General features: G+C 35.3%; 1 protein-coding gene across 1 annotated transcript; it reads left to right on the top strand.

The window, feature by feature from the left end:
• Positions 1-5,996: 5,996 nt before the first annotated feature.
• On the top strand, positions 5,997-14,464 carry LOC114385014 (subtilisin-like protease Glyma18g48580). The gene is made up of 11 exons (XM_028344940.1): positions 5,997-6,146; positions 6,298-6,407; positions 6,484-6,581; positions 6,676-6,840; positions 9,648-9,771; positions 11,838-12,381; positions 12,474-12,580; positions 12,670-12,921; positions 13,045-13,159; positions 13,261-13,474; positions 13,620-14,464. Exons 1-11 carry the CDS (start codon positions 6,060-6,062, stop codon positions 14,153-14,155), a joined length of 2,352 nt encoding a protein of 783 aa, XP_028200741.1. The 5' UTR covers positions 5,997-6,059; the 3' UTR covers positions 14,156-14,464.
• Positions 14,465-16,654: the final 2,190 nt, after the last annotated feature.

Here is a 16,654-nt window from a genome sequence, read left to right as displayed (position 1 = left end):
AGAGAGAATTCAATGAAATGCAAATGTTAGGACCTAGCATGCCTTGTCTGTCTAGGATGCATGAGTTTATGATTTTTCTTTGTCAATGCAATTAGATATATTCTACCCACATCTATTCATTTACTTACCCCTGATTTCTCACAATGACAAGCCTATTTTATTTATCTATATCCCAAATTCCTTTGAAAAGACTCGACAAATAAAATGCTTGAAGTATGAATTCTAGATGTTTGCATGAATGCATGGGCATAAAACCATCATTCTATGTCTAGCAATGATATTCTTATTAAATCCTTTATTGTTGTTCTGTTAGAAGTTACCCTCTCCCGAGTATCTAACTCTCAAAATTGATTCATGCATATTTTCTTTAAAGCTTTATTAGAAGTTACCCTCTCCCGAGTGTCTAACCCCTAAAAGAATGTAAAGATGAGAATACAAAATAAAACAGACCTGCCAGACCCTAACTAGGGGTTTAGTCACTCATGACCGGCCGACTTTACAATGAAAGGGGTGAAAGAAATGAAGGGATAAAGATAATAACAGAAAAGAGTTATCTGTCTTTAGGTAATAGTGAGAGTGCTCTGAGACTCAGTGAGTCTTTCCCCTTGGTCCGACTTTCTATTTATAGCTACTAAAGTAGACTTAGACTTGATGCAAAAGATCTTCCTTATTTATCTTTTTTTATATCTTTTGGATCTTTTAATCTTTTATTTTCATATCTTCAAGTCATAGAAAAAAGAAAATTATCAATTCATATCATTTAAGTCAAAAATAACTGTTAAATAAATATTTTTAAAGATATTTTCAATATATTTTTATTATAAAAAATAGTTTATATTTAACAATTATTAGTTGCTAGGCCTCGAAGCTAGGCTTTTCTTTTCCCCATTCGTAAGAGACCTCCTCCCTGAATTCAACATCCATCTAATAAATAAAAAGACAAGGAAGCTAAACAATGGACAGCTTGCCTTGTCTTTTTTTGAATAACAATTCTTGCCTTGAAGCATTAGAACTAATTCTTCTCACATCCTCTACCAGACTATGAAATAGGCTTCTTCTTATACCTTATATTAAAAGAAGAAGAAGAAGAAAAAGAAATATGCTTCTTCCACGCCTGACAAAGCTGAAAACAATCCATTTCATATTGAGCTCCTATTATGCATAACTATGCCACTTTAATTGTTTCCCATATCAATAATAATAATTAGTTTTCAATTCCTTTAATTATTTAGCCGTGTAAATCTGTTATTTCCAATTCTGATTTGTTGAGAATTATTAGGAGATTGGTAGCTTGATTCACTACATATTAGGGCTGTTCACTTGTATATATATGACTGTAAACTAATATCAAATTAATTAATAAAAGTTACAAACCTATTCCTCTATATGGTATCAGCCTAAACGATCCAACCATTCCCTATTTCTTCAATTAAGGACGTCGTTCCCCATCCTTGCCTCCCATGGCCGACAACAACTCCTTCATTCCCAACTCCCATGAGCCATCCAAACCCCTTGCTTGCATCACTTTCACCAATGTCACCAAACTTCTTCCCAACAATTATCCTAATTGGAAACAACAAGTTGAAGCTCTCCTTGATGGCTATGATCTCCTCAAATATCCAGATGGATCTTTTCCTGCGCCGTCAGAAACGATCCTCACCGCTCCAACATCTTCGACGCCGACTCCGTCGGAAACGACTCCCACCACTGCATCACTTCCGGTAACAACTCAGAATCCTGCTTACCAAACCTGGCGTCGACAGGACCGCCTTATATATGGTGCTCTCCTCACCACTCTCTCTAATGAAGTGGCCTTCTTAGTGTCTCAAACCAAGACCTCGCATGATCTCTGGATCCTTCTCAAAAACACCTATGCCAAAGCATCTCGCAGCCATCTCAAGCAGTTAAAGGAACGTCTCCGTACGGCTTCCAAAGGTACCCAATCCATCACTACCTATATGCATCACCTAAGCAAACTGCAGATCTCCTTGCATCACTTGGCTCTCCTGTTTCTGTTGAAGACATGACTGATTATGTCTTACACGGTCTCGACGACGGCTATAGAGCAATCATTGATGCCGTGAATGCAAGGGACACCCCAATCAATTTTGATGACCTCCATGAACGGCTTCTGATTCAGGAACTTTCAATTGGTGCTGCCCAAAGACAAACTCCTGCCCCGCTGACAGCCTTGAATGCTCAGGCTCGACCCAATTCCAATGACAAATCTCGGCATGGACAAAACCCTGCACAATCAACTCAACGCACTGGCACTCGCAAACCTTTTCTCGGCCACTGTCAGTGGTGCAACATCAAAGGTCATGTTCTCTCTCAGTGCAAAACCTTCCAGCAGCAGCATCCTAGTGTCCCACCGCCACCTCGTAACTCTTCGGCTCACACTGGACAGGTTTAGGTCAATACTGCAACTGCCGACCCATCGCAACATGATTTTCTGTTTGACAGTGGAGCGACAAATCACGTAACCAATGATCTCGATAATCTGGCGCTTCATCATCCGTACACTAGTCCTGACTCACTGTTTATGGGTAATGGTTCAGGTTTAAACATCACTCATTCTGGAACACTTTTACTTAATGATTTATCCTTGTCTAATGCTTTGTGTGTTCCTTCCATGAAACAAAAAATAATCTCTGTCTCTAAACTTACCCAACAAACTAACTCTGCTGTTGTTTTCCTGCCAAACTCTTTTTATGTGAATGACCTGCAGACGGGTCACAAACCCATAAAGGCTCATGTGTGGATGGACTCTATCTCTGGCCCGCCACCTCACCCTCCGTCCACACGGTTCGAACAGAATCCTCTGCATCATGGCATCATAGGCTTGGGCACCCTTCATCTTCTATTTTCAAATTTGTTCAGAAACATTTTTCCTTAGGCTCAAATAAATTTCCGCAATCCGATTGTAACTCGTGTCAAATTAGCAAAAGTCATAAACTTCCATTCCATGAATCCACTCTTAAATCTTGTTATCCATTAGAAATAATTTTCTCTGATGTATGGACTTCTCCTATTTTATCAATTGATGGTCTTCGCTATTATTGCATGTTTGTTGATCATTTTACTCGCTATATTTGGCTATATCCAATGAAACGAAAATCTGATGTGCAAACTATATTTCCCAAATTTAAATTGCTCGTTGAAAATTTCTATCATCACAAAATAAAAATTCTTTACACAGATAATGGTGGCGAATATATTGGTCTTCGCCCTTTTTTACTAAATCATGGTATAAGTCATCATACAACGCCACCTCATACACCTGAACATAATGGAATTTCAGAACGCCGGAATCGTCACATTGCTGAAACCGGTCTCTCTCTTCTCCATTACTCGGGCTTGCCCCTCACCTATTGGCCTCATGCCATGACCACCGCTGCTTATCTCATAAATCGCCTCCCAACTCCAATTCTTGGGTACCAATCACCCTATTCTAAATTGCTCAACATTAGTCCGGATTATCATAAGTTAAAGTGTTTTGGATGTTTGTGTTTTCCCTGGATTAAACCATATGCTAACCATAAACTTGCACCAAAGTCTGCTATGTGTGTTTTTGTAGGTTACTCGGCTGATCAACATGCATATCTGTGTCTCGATCCCACAACAGGAAGGATCTACATCTCTCGGCATGTGAAGTTCGTTGAATCTGAATTCCCGTTCAACTCCCTAGTAACTCACGCTAGTCCAAGTCCGGAGCAACAAACAGGCCCACTTCAACTCTCCATCTTACAACCCATGAACCCACCGGAAGATTCATCTCCTGCCCCTTCCTCCCCATCCATCACCAACTCCCCATATATGGCCCAGTCCTCCACCGAACCCACAAACCCCACTCAATCTCCTCCTCCAACCTCACAATCATCCCCGCAACTCTCTGCTCCACCACCCCAAACCATTGTCAACCCAAATGGAGGTGGGATCATCACTCGGTCTAAAAACAAAATTATCAAACCCATCCAAAAGCTTAATCTCCATGTCCAAGCCTCCTCTCCCATTGAACCCAACACCATCACCCAGGCCCTTCGCGACCCTGATTGGCGCTCAGCCATGCAAGCCGAATTTGATGCCTTACACCACAACAACACTTGGGATCTTATCAGTCGGTCCTCTGATCAAAATTTGGTTGGCTGTAAATGGGTATTTCGAATCAAACGAAATCCAGACGGATCAATTGATCGTTACAAGACTCGGTTAGTCGCCAAAGGGTTTCACCAACGCCCTGGTTGGGACTATACAGAAACTTTTAGCCCCGTTGTTAAACCGGTGACCATTCGCATTGTCCTAACTCTTGCAGTTCGTCAAGGGTGGCCCATACGTCAGCTTGATGTCAACAATGCATTTCTTTAAGGGACACTTAAGGAGGATGTCTTCATGATACAACCACCTGGTTTTGTCAACAAAAACTTTCCTGATCATGTTTGTCGCCTCAAAAAGGCACTCTGTAGGCTGAAGCAAGCACCCCGCGCCTGGTATACGGAGCTTCGCGTATTCCTGCTCTCCCTTGGTTTTGTCAATTCCACTGCAGATGCATCTCTTTTCATCTACCAAAAACCAGAGGTTACACTTTACTTATTAGTATATGTTGATGATATAATTATGACTGGAAATTCATCTGCAGAGCTGTCCAAACTCATTGCCACACTTGCTGCTCGGTTTTCGTTAAAAGATCTTGGATGTCTCAGTTATTTCTTGGGTGTCGAAGTAATTCCTTCCGCTGCAGGAATGTTTCTTTCACAAAGGAAATATATCATTGATCTGCTACATAAATCAGGCATGACAAATACAAAACCAGCATCCACTCCTTTGTCAGCGAGTGTTCAATTACTTAAGGATTCTGGTGATCTCCTACCCTCTCCAAATGAGTACCGCACACTGGTTGGAAGCCTTCAATACTTGAGTCTTACACGTCCAGACATCGCCTTCAGCACTAACAAACTCGCACATTTCATGCAAAATCCAAGAACGGCGCATTGGTCTGCACTCAAACGAGTGATCCGATATTTGGTGGGCTCTTGTGACAAAGGAGTCTTCATCTCAGCGACTGCTCCTTTGACCTTTCATGCCTACTCGGATGCTGATTGGGCTGGTGACAAGGATGATTATGTTTCAACCACTGGTTACTTGTTGTATCTTGGTAACACTCCCATCTCCTGGAGCTCCCGCAAACAATGTTCTGTTGCTCGATCATCAACTGAAGCAGAATACAAAGCCTTGGTTATGGGTTCTTTCCTTGTTCACAGAACTTGGTCACATGCCCACTGCCAATCCAGTCATATACTGTGACAATCTTGGTGCCACAAATCTCAGTGCTAATCCTGTCTTCCACTCTCGGATGAAACATATAGCCTTAGCCTACCACTTTGTCCGAGAACATGTTCAACATGGCAAGTTTCGAGTGTCTTTTGTGTCTACCGATGATCAACTTGCTGATATTCTAACAAAGCCTCTGCTTCACCCTCGGTTCGAATCGCTACTGTCCAAGTTGCATCTCTCATCCAGATTATACAACTTGCGGGAGGATATCAATAATAATAATTAGTTTTCAATTCCTTTAATTATTTAGCCGTGTAAATCTGTTATTTTCAATTCTGATTTGTTGAGAATTATTAGGAGATTGGTAGCTTGATTCACTACATATTAGGGCTGTTCACTTGTATATATATCACTGTAAACTAATATCAAATTAATTAATAAAAGTTACAAACCTATTCCTCTATATCCCATATAAATGCAAAATTCATTATCTCCCTCGAGCACAATTCTTTCTCTGTTACGATAAGTGTTGAATCATTGCTTTCTTGTTTTGGTGTACGGTGAAGAGAAAGGAATAATAAAAAATAAAAAATGATGGATGTAATAAATGTTATAATGAAAAATAATGGAAGAAAGATAAGGGGAAAAAAACAGAATAGAAGTAGGACGAAAAAAAGAAGGAAAAGAAACAAAAAAACAAAGTAAATATATGTTACCCATTTTCCAATATAAGCAGAGGCACATCATGGACTACAGCCACCCCAGAACAGAAGAACAGTTGGAGATACATGATGCCATTCTCCATCTTCAAACTTGTTTTGACATCATTTCTTCTCTGCTTTTTCTTGCAGGAACCTACCAATGCTCTTAGAAAGGCAAGTAAGCTTTGCATTTTATTAGTTCGCCCATTACGGTTTCTCATTAATCTTATGGAGTTTTGTAATTGTTCAAGTTCCAACTTTGAGAATTTCCAAATTTATATTTTGTTGATGTACCAATTGCGTGCTTTGGATTCTGTGTTTTCAGACCTACATTGTGTACATGGGAGGACATTCTCATGGTCCAGACCCTTTGCCTAGTGATCTTGAAACAGCCACAAATTCCCATCATGATTTACTCGCTTCTTACTTAGGAAGGTAAAACAAATGTTAAATTCTGTTAAATATATTATTAGGACGTGCATGTTAATTAAAAAAATTGATAATTTAACAGTCATGAGAAGGCCAAGGAAGCAATTATGTACTCGTACAATAAGCACATCAATGGCTTTGCTGCCATACTTGAAGAGGAAGAAGCATCAGAGATTGCAAGTGAGCAAAGACTATTACCATGACCATGATTTTGTACTCATCTTGAAGCCTCGCAAATTGATATAGTGTATATTATATGTTTGTATTGGTTCAGAAAACCCAAATGTAGTTTCTGTTTTCTTGAGCAAAGAACACAAATTGCATACAACCAGGTCATGGGAATTTCTTGGACTGGAAAAAAATGGAAGAATTCCTGCAAACTCTGCTTGGAGGAAAGCAAGATTTGGAGAAAATATAATCATCGCTAATATCGATACAGGTATGCATATTGCTTAGTTTTTTCTTTTTTTTTCTTTTTTAGTAGATGCATAGTGCTTTAGTTGAGATTAACATTTATTAGAGATTATGAAATTATAAATATTCCTTTAAAGCGTCACTGTCATATGATATATTTAGTTACATCATTTTAATAGTTATTCTAAAGTAACATGTGATATGACTTGTTGATATATATATATATATATATATATATATATATATATATATATATATATATATTAATAAGTAGTAGTATATTTTAAGAAAATTGAATTTTAAAAAGAAAAAATTAACAAAAAATTAGGCATAAAAGATAAAAATTACATTTAACTATATTTATAGAAATTAAAAAATATTGTATCCTATTTTTTTAAAAAAATCCTAAGAAAAGCCGTACGTCATTTTACAACGCAACAGCTCAGCTTTTAAATTACATTATATTACATTTATTCCGACAACAAATTGATCGAAAATTTAAGGTGCTGAACTGATATTTTATTATTGTGTTTACTTCTTCAGCACCAAGCCACCAAATATCTTAAGTATGTTTTAATTTAACTATTGAATTAATTCGATATCTAGATATATAATTAAGACATTTTTTCTAGAAATTTTAAAATATTGTTTTTATAGTTACAACTGTTAAATTGCAATTTGATTTCCCCTTTATTCCTTAACAAAAATTTTTATCTCCTTTTAATGCAATTCTGGTATTTAAAAAATTCACATTTATGATTTAATCTTTAATTTTACATATATTTTATTTCTTTTAATTTTAGTTCAATTGAAAAACTTTAAACCTAACATATTCATTTAAAATATTATTAAAAAAATTAATTAATTAAAATATAAAAAAATAAGCATATAGAAAATTAAATTAAGGATATGACAAAAATTGTATATTTTTTTAAAAAAGAGAAAATAAAATTATAGATCGAAAATCAATGGAAGACCGACATTACAATTTATCCCATTACATATATATATATATATATATATATATATATATATATATATATATATATATATATACTGTGATCACCTATCCATCTATCAGCTCAAAAACACGTCGGTGAGTCGTTTTAGGTTTAGTTTAAGTTTGCTTCTTCTAACCAAACCCATTCATTTTAAATAAAAAATGAGAAATTATATATATCTATGCAAAAATCAAAGTAATATATTTAAATAATTTCATTATTATTTGTAAGAGAAACGAGAAGACGATGTTCTTATAATTATTTGAATATTTTTCTTCAATTAATGTATTTTTTGTTGTAAATTATTAATAGCCTGTTCGTAATCGAGATTTTTTAAAAATTGTTTTTGATAAAAATAAAAGAAATTCTAATTAATTAATAGGTCGCAAATAGAATTTTAATCATTTCAATGTCGATAAACTTAATTCTTTAAGCATATGCATATGTAACAACATGAACAATTAATATTATTTTAAAAGTTATACAAGGGAAAATAATTAAATATCTTTAAATAATTAAATATCACCAAGCTTGATTTTAATTCAAACATTAAAACCTCTCTTAACAACAATTTAACCATCAAGATTATAAGAATAATTATGTTGTACTTTAGTTTCGATTTTTATTATTTTCTTATATATTCCTAATGTATCCCTCCTCTTTTCATTTGTATCCCAAATACCAACTAAAGTGAAACAATTCCTCAGGTTTACATTGGCATTGCTATATATATTGTAACGTTGAACCTACAAACACCAATTTTCAAAAGTATAAACAATTAAACACACTTGCTAAAAATGATTAAACATACGAGCAATCCTTGAAAGCCACAACACAATGGAAAACAGAATCAATAATGGTGTCCACCAGTACTATGTGTCTTAATTAGTTCCTACCATTATGAAACGATAAATTACCCAAGTACACACAACGACAATGAGACACAAAGTGATCGACAAAGAAATTAAAGAGGATGAAACACAATGAAAAGGTAGGACTTATTAGTGGCACGACACGATTGTTTCTGTGTAACTGTGCATTCGGGTTGTTAGACATGGTGCAATGACAAAGAGATTAAAGAGAGAGACCCAAGATGCAGAGATTAGAGGGAAAGGGAGAAAGTTCAATGTCATTGCTTACATAATTACGTTAATGCTGGAAAAAAAAAATATGACAGGAAATAATATACCAACTCTCTTCTTTACGTTAGCATTATGCATAAAATTGTGGATTCATTTTTCCAGAATTGTGAGTAGATTTTTGTGGAAAAGTAAAACATCACCCATTAATTGACTAATTATTGTTAATTTTTTCCCTAAAAAATTATTGGTTATTATTATTTTTTTATTTTTATATAATTTTAAAACTATATAAAATTATTTTAATATTTATAAACAAAATAAAATAAAAATGATCCCCCTCCAAAAATGATTCACCTCGACTGTGCTTAGGACAACCACTGTATATTAATAATATATAACAGTATATGATATTTTCTAAAATATAATAATAATTATAAAAGTAATTTTGTTAAGATAATCTATATTAAGAATGATACTATAATAAGTTTTACATTAATTTGTTTGTATTGTGTTCATTGTGTTTCAAAAATGTCTCGTAATTTAAACATATTTGTTATGCATTATTCTCTTTATGTTTTAGCTTAGTGTGTGCCAATCACACCTATTAAATAATTTATTTTAACAAATGGATGGATTTCATTCTCACTACTATAATTAAAATAGTTTACATTTTATATAAAAAGTCATTAATTTGTACTCCAAAGTCCATCATATTCCTCTTGCAAATACATTAGTAGCTTTTTGAACAGGAGTTTGGCCCGAACACTCCAGTTTCCGCGATAAAGGATACGGACCAGTCCCGTCAAAGTGGCGTGGGAACGGTGTCTGTCAAATTGACAGTTTTAATGGTACACAGGGATACTTCTGTAACAGGTAAATTTTCTTTGTTGTTTCAACTTTCAATTCGTAAATTGGGATTGTTGAACTACCCATTAAAACATAAGAAACCAGCCTTTTAAACAAAGGTAATATATTCTTTTTACTGAAATATATAACTTAAGGTAATTGAATGTAAATTTATAAAATTAGTACTCAAGTTAGTGTAGAAAATCAACCAAAAAGGATCAAATTAATCAGGCTGCACGTACGTTATCATTTTATACAGAGAAATTAACAATTATTCAATGTGCAATCATAGCGCAAATATTTAATTTTATATCTTTTTTTTGCAATAAAAGTTTAGCAAAGGGAGGGATTGTGATGCCAGGTATGAAGCCATAAATTTGTCATTTTCGGAAACAAAGGGACGGACTTGGAAATTCAACAAACAAAATAGGACGGGACTTAAACCCGACCCAACCCTCTTCAGATTTTTCTTTTGTAATTAGTTTTTGGATTCGTCCTGATAACTATATATAGATGGAAGATTCTCTTAATAACAAAAAAAAAAAAAATACATAATAGAATTCAATATTTTGCATACATTACTTTGAGTTTATTTGTTTCACGGAGTAAACGTATATTCTCGGAAATATTAACATGGCACTAGAGATTTACAGCATGTTTAACCAATTGAATTAGACATCTTGATTTCATTGCCATTTTATTCTGATGCAAAAGTGAGAAGCTTTATTTTCTAAAATAATTTTTCACTTTTCTCTTTTATATTTTGTTTATTCGATATTTTTATTTTTAAATTAATATAGATTTAAAAATATTCCAAGCAATGTTAAATATTTATCAAACATCTTAATGTAATAGTATTTCCAAGAATATTATTTCTTCTGTAAAAAAAAAAAGAAATATTATTTCTGGAAACAAACAGGGATTTTCTTTTGTAAATTGGGTTGAGGTAAAGTAATGAATAAGAGGGTGCTCATGTATGTTTTTCAAAAATTAAAGAGGTTGGTGTAGGATAAGTATGATGGATTTGTGCAATTTCGCAAAACTTTAGAGATAGTTATCTTAGTTTATTTTAAATCATATAATCCATCCAAAGATAGACGAGAAATAAGATGCTAGAATCTAGCTACACCTAGACATGATAAGTTTTTTTTTTTTTTTTTAAGAGTCATGATAAGTTGTTAACGTGATATTTAATGGGATATGCTAAATTTACGCTTGTAAATAAAAGATGTAAATACCATGTAACATTTTTTAAAAAAAGAATAGTGATATTTGGACACCAATAACTCATTTTTTTATCTTAACCCTTTGATTTATCCTGAAAAATAAATATTGTCTAATCTGAATTCGATCAAAAGATAAATAAAATCTAATTAAAAATTATTTTCATTAATAATTAAACTCAGTATTAGTCCAACAATTCAACCTTACTTCACTACATTAACTATACATGCTCAATCACGTGATTTTACATAATTTGATATTAGGCATATTATTCAACTTTAACTTTAGTATAATAAATGTTCAATCATTTGATTTTACAAACACTCATATCTCTCTTTTTGTCACATCACATCGATCATCAATCTTATCAATTATCTATCTCTCCTCTCTTTCCATCTCTCTCAAGGTGTCTATACCTTTGGGTGTCCAAAGAATCATTTCTCTTTAACAAAATCCGGTAGGAATATCTTATAGGCGTATGTTTAGGAGTATATTTGATATGGATATTAATGTAGGGTAATTTAGGCGTAACTTTTTCTTTGCCACAAACATATGCATATGTTTAGGACTTGGGAGCAACATCGCAAGCCTCATGATGAATATTGGCCAGTGTATATATCTGCACTGATTGCTCCTTTGAATGACAGAACAAATTCGATACCTTTTAATATTCTTACATAAATTGTGTTGGCAAGCTAATAAAGAATAACTGTTGTCTAGACCCAAAAAAGCTAATAATTTTTTTAAAAAAACTAATTTGTTTTCATAATTAGTATGTTAGATACCTGTAATGATTTAGTTCAGTTTATCATTGGAAGTTTTGTTGTCGGTAACAAGGTAGAACGGCCTATAATATTATGAATATTCAGGAAGCTGATTGGAGCAAGAACTTTCCTAAAAAATCACGAGTCTGAAGTTGGGAAGGTTGGTCGAACGCTACGCAGTGGACGTGACTTGGTAGGGCATGGCACCCACACACTGTCAACAGCTGGTGGTAATTTTGCTCGTGGAGCAAATGTTGAAGGTAACGGCAAAGGTACTGCTAAGGGAGGCTCCCCAAGAGCACGCGTTGTGGCCTACAAAGCGTGCTGGCATAAATTGGACACAGGAGGGTGCCATGAAGCAGATATTCTACAAGCATTTGATCATGCCATTCATGATGGTGTTGATGTCATCTCTGCCTCTATCGGTTCGTCTAATCCCTATACCGAAGCTTTGTTAACAGATGGGATGTCCATAGGGGCATTCCATGCAGTTGCCAGAAACGTAGTCGTAGTTTGCTCTGCTGGAAATGATGGACCATCACCTTTAAGTGTCACAAATGTTGCACCCTGGTTCTTCACCGTTGCTGCTAGCACACTAGACAGGGATTTTCTCAGCGACATTTCTCTCAGCGACAATCAATCCATTACGGTATCATCTTTCTTTATTTTTCCTTAATTTATTAGTTTCATATGTTTTTATTATGTCAACTTAATTAATTGGAATGTGTGTGTATATATCAGGGTGCCAGTCTCAATCGAGGCTTGCCACCATCGTCCCCGTCGAACAAGTTCTATCCCATAATTAATTCTGTCGAGGCTAGACTTCCTCATGTGTCTATTAATGATGCGTAAGCACAATTTTTGTTTTTATTTCCCAAGCTTGCTTCAAATATTTATATGTACGAGTATATGTATGTATGTATGTTTGTTGGTGTAGTCGTCTTTGCAAACCGGGAACACTTGATCCTAGAAAAGTAAGGGGAAAGATACTAATATGCCTTCGAGGTGATAAATTAACTTCAGTTAGTGAGGGCCAACAGGGTGCTCTTGCTGGTGCTGTGGCAGTTTTTGTGCAAAATGATGAGCAAAGTGGAAATTTACTTCTGGCCGAGAATCATGTTTTACCTGCTGCAAGTATCAGTGGAACAGGGAATGAAAGTCAAGGAGGTGCTTTCAACATCAGCAGCAAGTAAAGTTCTCTCTCTCTCTCTCTCACACACATATCATTAGTCCCTTTCAAATGTCGTGTGTGTATGTATATATATATATATATATATAAACACTTAATTAATTTCTACATATATTGTTGCAGGGGGGTCTTAGCTTACTTGAGTGCGGCAAGGACACATATAGGAGTAAAGCCTGCTCCAATCATAGCAGGATTCTCATCCAGGGGCCCCAGTTCCGTGCAACCATTAATACTAAAGGTCTACATACATTTTGTTACACCAATATGACATGATGATTTTCGTTCTTACAATTAATGACTCATGTAAGATAAACTTGAGGTAATTTGTTTCTTTTTCAGCCAGACATAACTGCTCCTGGTGTGAACGTAATTGCAGCTTTTACACAAGGAGCAGGTCCGTCTAATATTGCATCAGATAGACGTCGGTCTCCTTTCAATGTGCAACAGGGAACTTCTATGTCTTGCCCTCATGTCGCTGGCATTGCAGGTCTTCTCAAAGCATATCATCCTACTTGGAGTCCAGCAGCTATCAAATCAGCTATTATGACCACAGGTACATTAGTAATATATATGCATATGCATGCTCAATTACAAAATACTGTCATATGTACAAAATATAAAATGCACATATGCAGCATATCATTTGGCAAAGCATTGGTGGCTTATTAATTAACAACTATGCTCTTAATTAATTCCAGCTACAACACTAGACAACACGAATCAACCCATTCGCAATGCATTTGATGAGGTAGCAACTCCATTCGAATATGGTGCCGGACACATTCAACCTAACCTTGCAATTGACCCTGGACTCGTTTACGATTTACGCACCTCCGATTACTTGAACTTCTTATGTGCTTCTGGTTACAACCAAGCTTTACTCAACTTATTTGCCAAATTGAAATTGCCTTACACTTGTCCCAAGTCTTACAGAATTGAAGATTTCAACTATCCTTCAATTACGGTGCGTCATTCTGGGTCAAAGACCATAAGTGTTACTCGTACAGTTACAAATGTTGGGCCTCCAAGCACGTATGTTGTGAATACTCACGGGCCGAAGGGGATTAAGGTTCTTGTTCAACCATGTTCGTTGACTTTTAAGAGAACCGGAGAAAAGAAGAAGTTTCAGGTTATACTGCAGCCAATTGGTGCCCGTCATGGGTTGCCTTTATTTGGGAATTTGTCTTGGACAGATGGCAGGCACAGAGTAACCAGTCCTGTTGTAGTTCTGTAATGTAACCTTAGAAGTTAGAAGTTGCTCTCAGCATTGTTATGTTATCACTGTCATTTGAGTGTGTTTGCGTTTGCTGTTTTTAGGCTGTAATATAAGCGTGCTTCCTACTCCTGTTGTGTTAAACTTTGTCTAAACTAGTAGGAAGGTTTAAAATTTCGAGGTATTGAACTCTGTTGCTTTGGAGCTATGTTTGTAATAGGCACACTCTATCATGTATGGAACCCGTATCTTTGAAAGTCTAATTAATAGACAATGTTGAGAGTTGAGACCCTATCTAAATAATATTGAACAATTTTAATTAGGCTCTAATCCATCAATTTGCCTTCACCATTGATTTCTCTTCTTTCTATTTTATCTCGTGCAGTCATGCATTCATCTTCATTTACTTTGGTTCCCAACATAGAATGCCTCTAGATTAGTGGCTGAGGCTGAGGGCAAGATAAGCAGAAGCATCTGCAGAGGAAGTAGCTGAGGCCACATAACCTGAGCCGCGGGGCTGCAGGATCCGAGTAAGGCAAGTGAAAAATGGCTATCTTGGTGACATCAATGCAGGTATTCAGGATTTGTGACCGCGGAGTCTCCAGATCCAATAGTGGATGGAGGACAGGGAGTGGTTTATTTAACATCTCCTTCCAGATTGCTGAAAGTTTGGTTGGCAGGTTGGGTGCAAGGTTGAACTCAATGATGTTAGAGTTAGAGGAGCTATAGGCATTGTTGGTTGTTGTGGAAGAGGTGGTTTGGGAGGCCATGTGGGTCGAAAAAAAAAAAAAAGGTTGATTAAAGATAGGCTCTTGATACAATATAGTAGTACTACCATATAGACCCTGGTTGTTGTGAGTAATGATATACAACCACTTATTTTAAACATCTGATAATTGCTAAATAATTGTACTTTGATAATAAAAAATAAAGTCAAATTATCTTTAAAAATAATTATTTAACAGTTATTTACACTTAAATGTTAAAAAATTGATGTTTCGTTGAATCTTGGCGACAAATACAAAAACTGAAGGTGCTAAAAATAAAAAGTGGAAAATAATGAAGACAAAAAAAAAAAAATCAAAAAAGATCCACCCCACGACTCGCTTAGTGTACAACTCGCGCTAAACGAGACAGAAGACATGGCACTAAGCGCGCAACAGAAACAGAATCCGCTAAGCGCGCAACACGCGCTAAGCGCGAGATCCAACAAAACAGAGCACGTTAAGCGAGAGGAGTCCATTAAGCACGTGATCCATTGGCACTGAGCAAAGGAGGGCGCGCTAAGCGAGCCTACGAAGATCTAAAGTCCACTTCAGCAGTTGTAAATGGAGAATCTGGTCGAGGGGGAACGACTCACCAAGTCTCAGAGCACTCTCACTACTATTACCTAAAGCCCTGAGAACTCTTCATCTCCTTTCTTTTATTATGTTATCCCTTTCTTTCTTTCTCTCCCCTCATTATATAGCCCTCATCGCCATGGGTGCTAAATCCTAGGGCCTGACAGACCTAAAAGTCAAGCAAGCGATGTATGATGTACTTACTATTTATCGATGCAATACCAAGTTTTTTTTCATTCTATCATCTTTTATGTTTATCTTTTCATGCATTATTCATCTTTTCATTCTTTTAGGAGTTAGATACTCAGAAGAGAATAACTTCTCATAGAACAAAAAGAAAGAATTTCATAAGAAAGTCATTGCTAGACATAAAATGATAATTTTATGCGCATGCAAACAAAATAGGCTTGTCATTCTGAGGGACGAGCAAATGAATAAATGTGGGTAGGATAGCATGTTAGATCCTAACACTCTCATTCTATTGAATCTCGTTTTGAATTATTCTGCTTTTAATTCTTTTGCTTTTTATAATTCATTATTATTTTTTTCTCTTCTGCCCCTCTTTTTTATATTATTTCTTCACTTATAAATTAATTAAAAAATATGCAAGATAAATACAACACAAAATTTTTATAAATTCGACATTCAGACTTCCAAGACTTTATTATTACTTGAACATTTGGTACACTTGTCAAACCCTTAACAACATCCCACCAATAATGAAAGATTTTTCATTGTTTTATTGATTTGCAAAGGTTAAACAGGAATATGTATTTATAACAGCACAGCAGAGAGTTTGTTACAACTAAATAAGTAAAGGCCAAAGAGATTTGAATTTAAACTAGTCCTCACATAATCATATTTTATCAGCAGAATTTGAATTACAAAATGATAACAGCAAGCATTTGAATGTCAGTTGGAGCAGCTGGAATATGTTAGTACTCCTGCATAGATGACTGCATAGAGATCTCATATGACTAAAACCATTCAAAAGCGCATTTTTCAGGTGCCAATAGGATTTAAACTCGAACTAGATGGCGGTTATTTCCTAATTTTGTGATCGTGAATCCTATCTTCCTAATCACCAAATTCTGTGATAATATCACTACAAGAAACTCTTGGTATAATGTTAGCCAAGAGTGGACGCTAAATCATGAAAGCTGACATAAAATTGATTAGT

This window comes from Glycine soja, chromosome 14 (genome assembly GCF_004193775.1).
Source record: "Glycine soja cultivar W05 chromosome 14, ASM419377v2, whole genome shotgun sequence".
In the NCBI taxonomy this organism is placed as follows: Eukaryota; Viridiplantae; Streptophyta; class Magnoliopsida; order Fabales; family Fabaceae; genus Glycine; species Glycine soja.
Note: the sequence above shows the minus strand (reverse complement) of the source record. Positions and strands in the feature narration are given on the sequence as shown.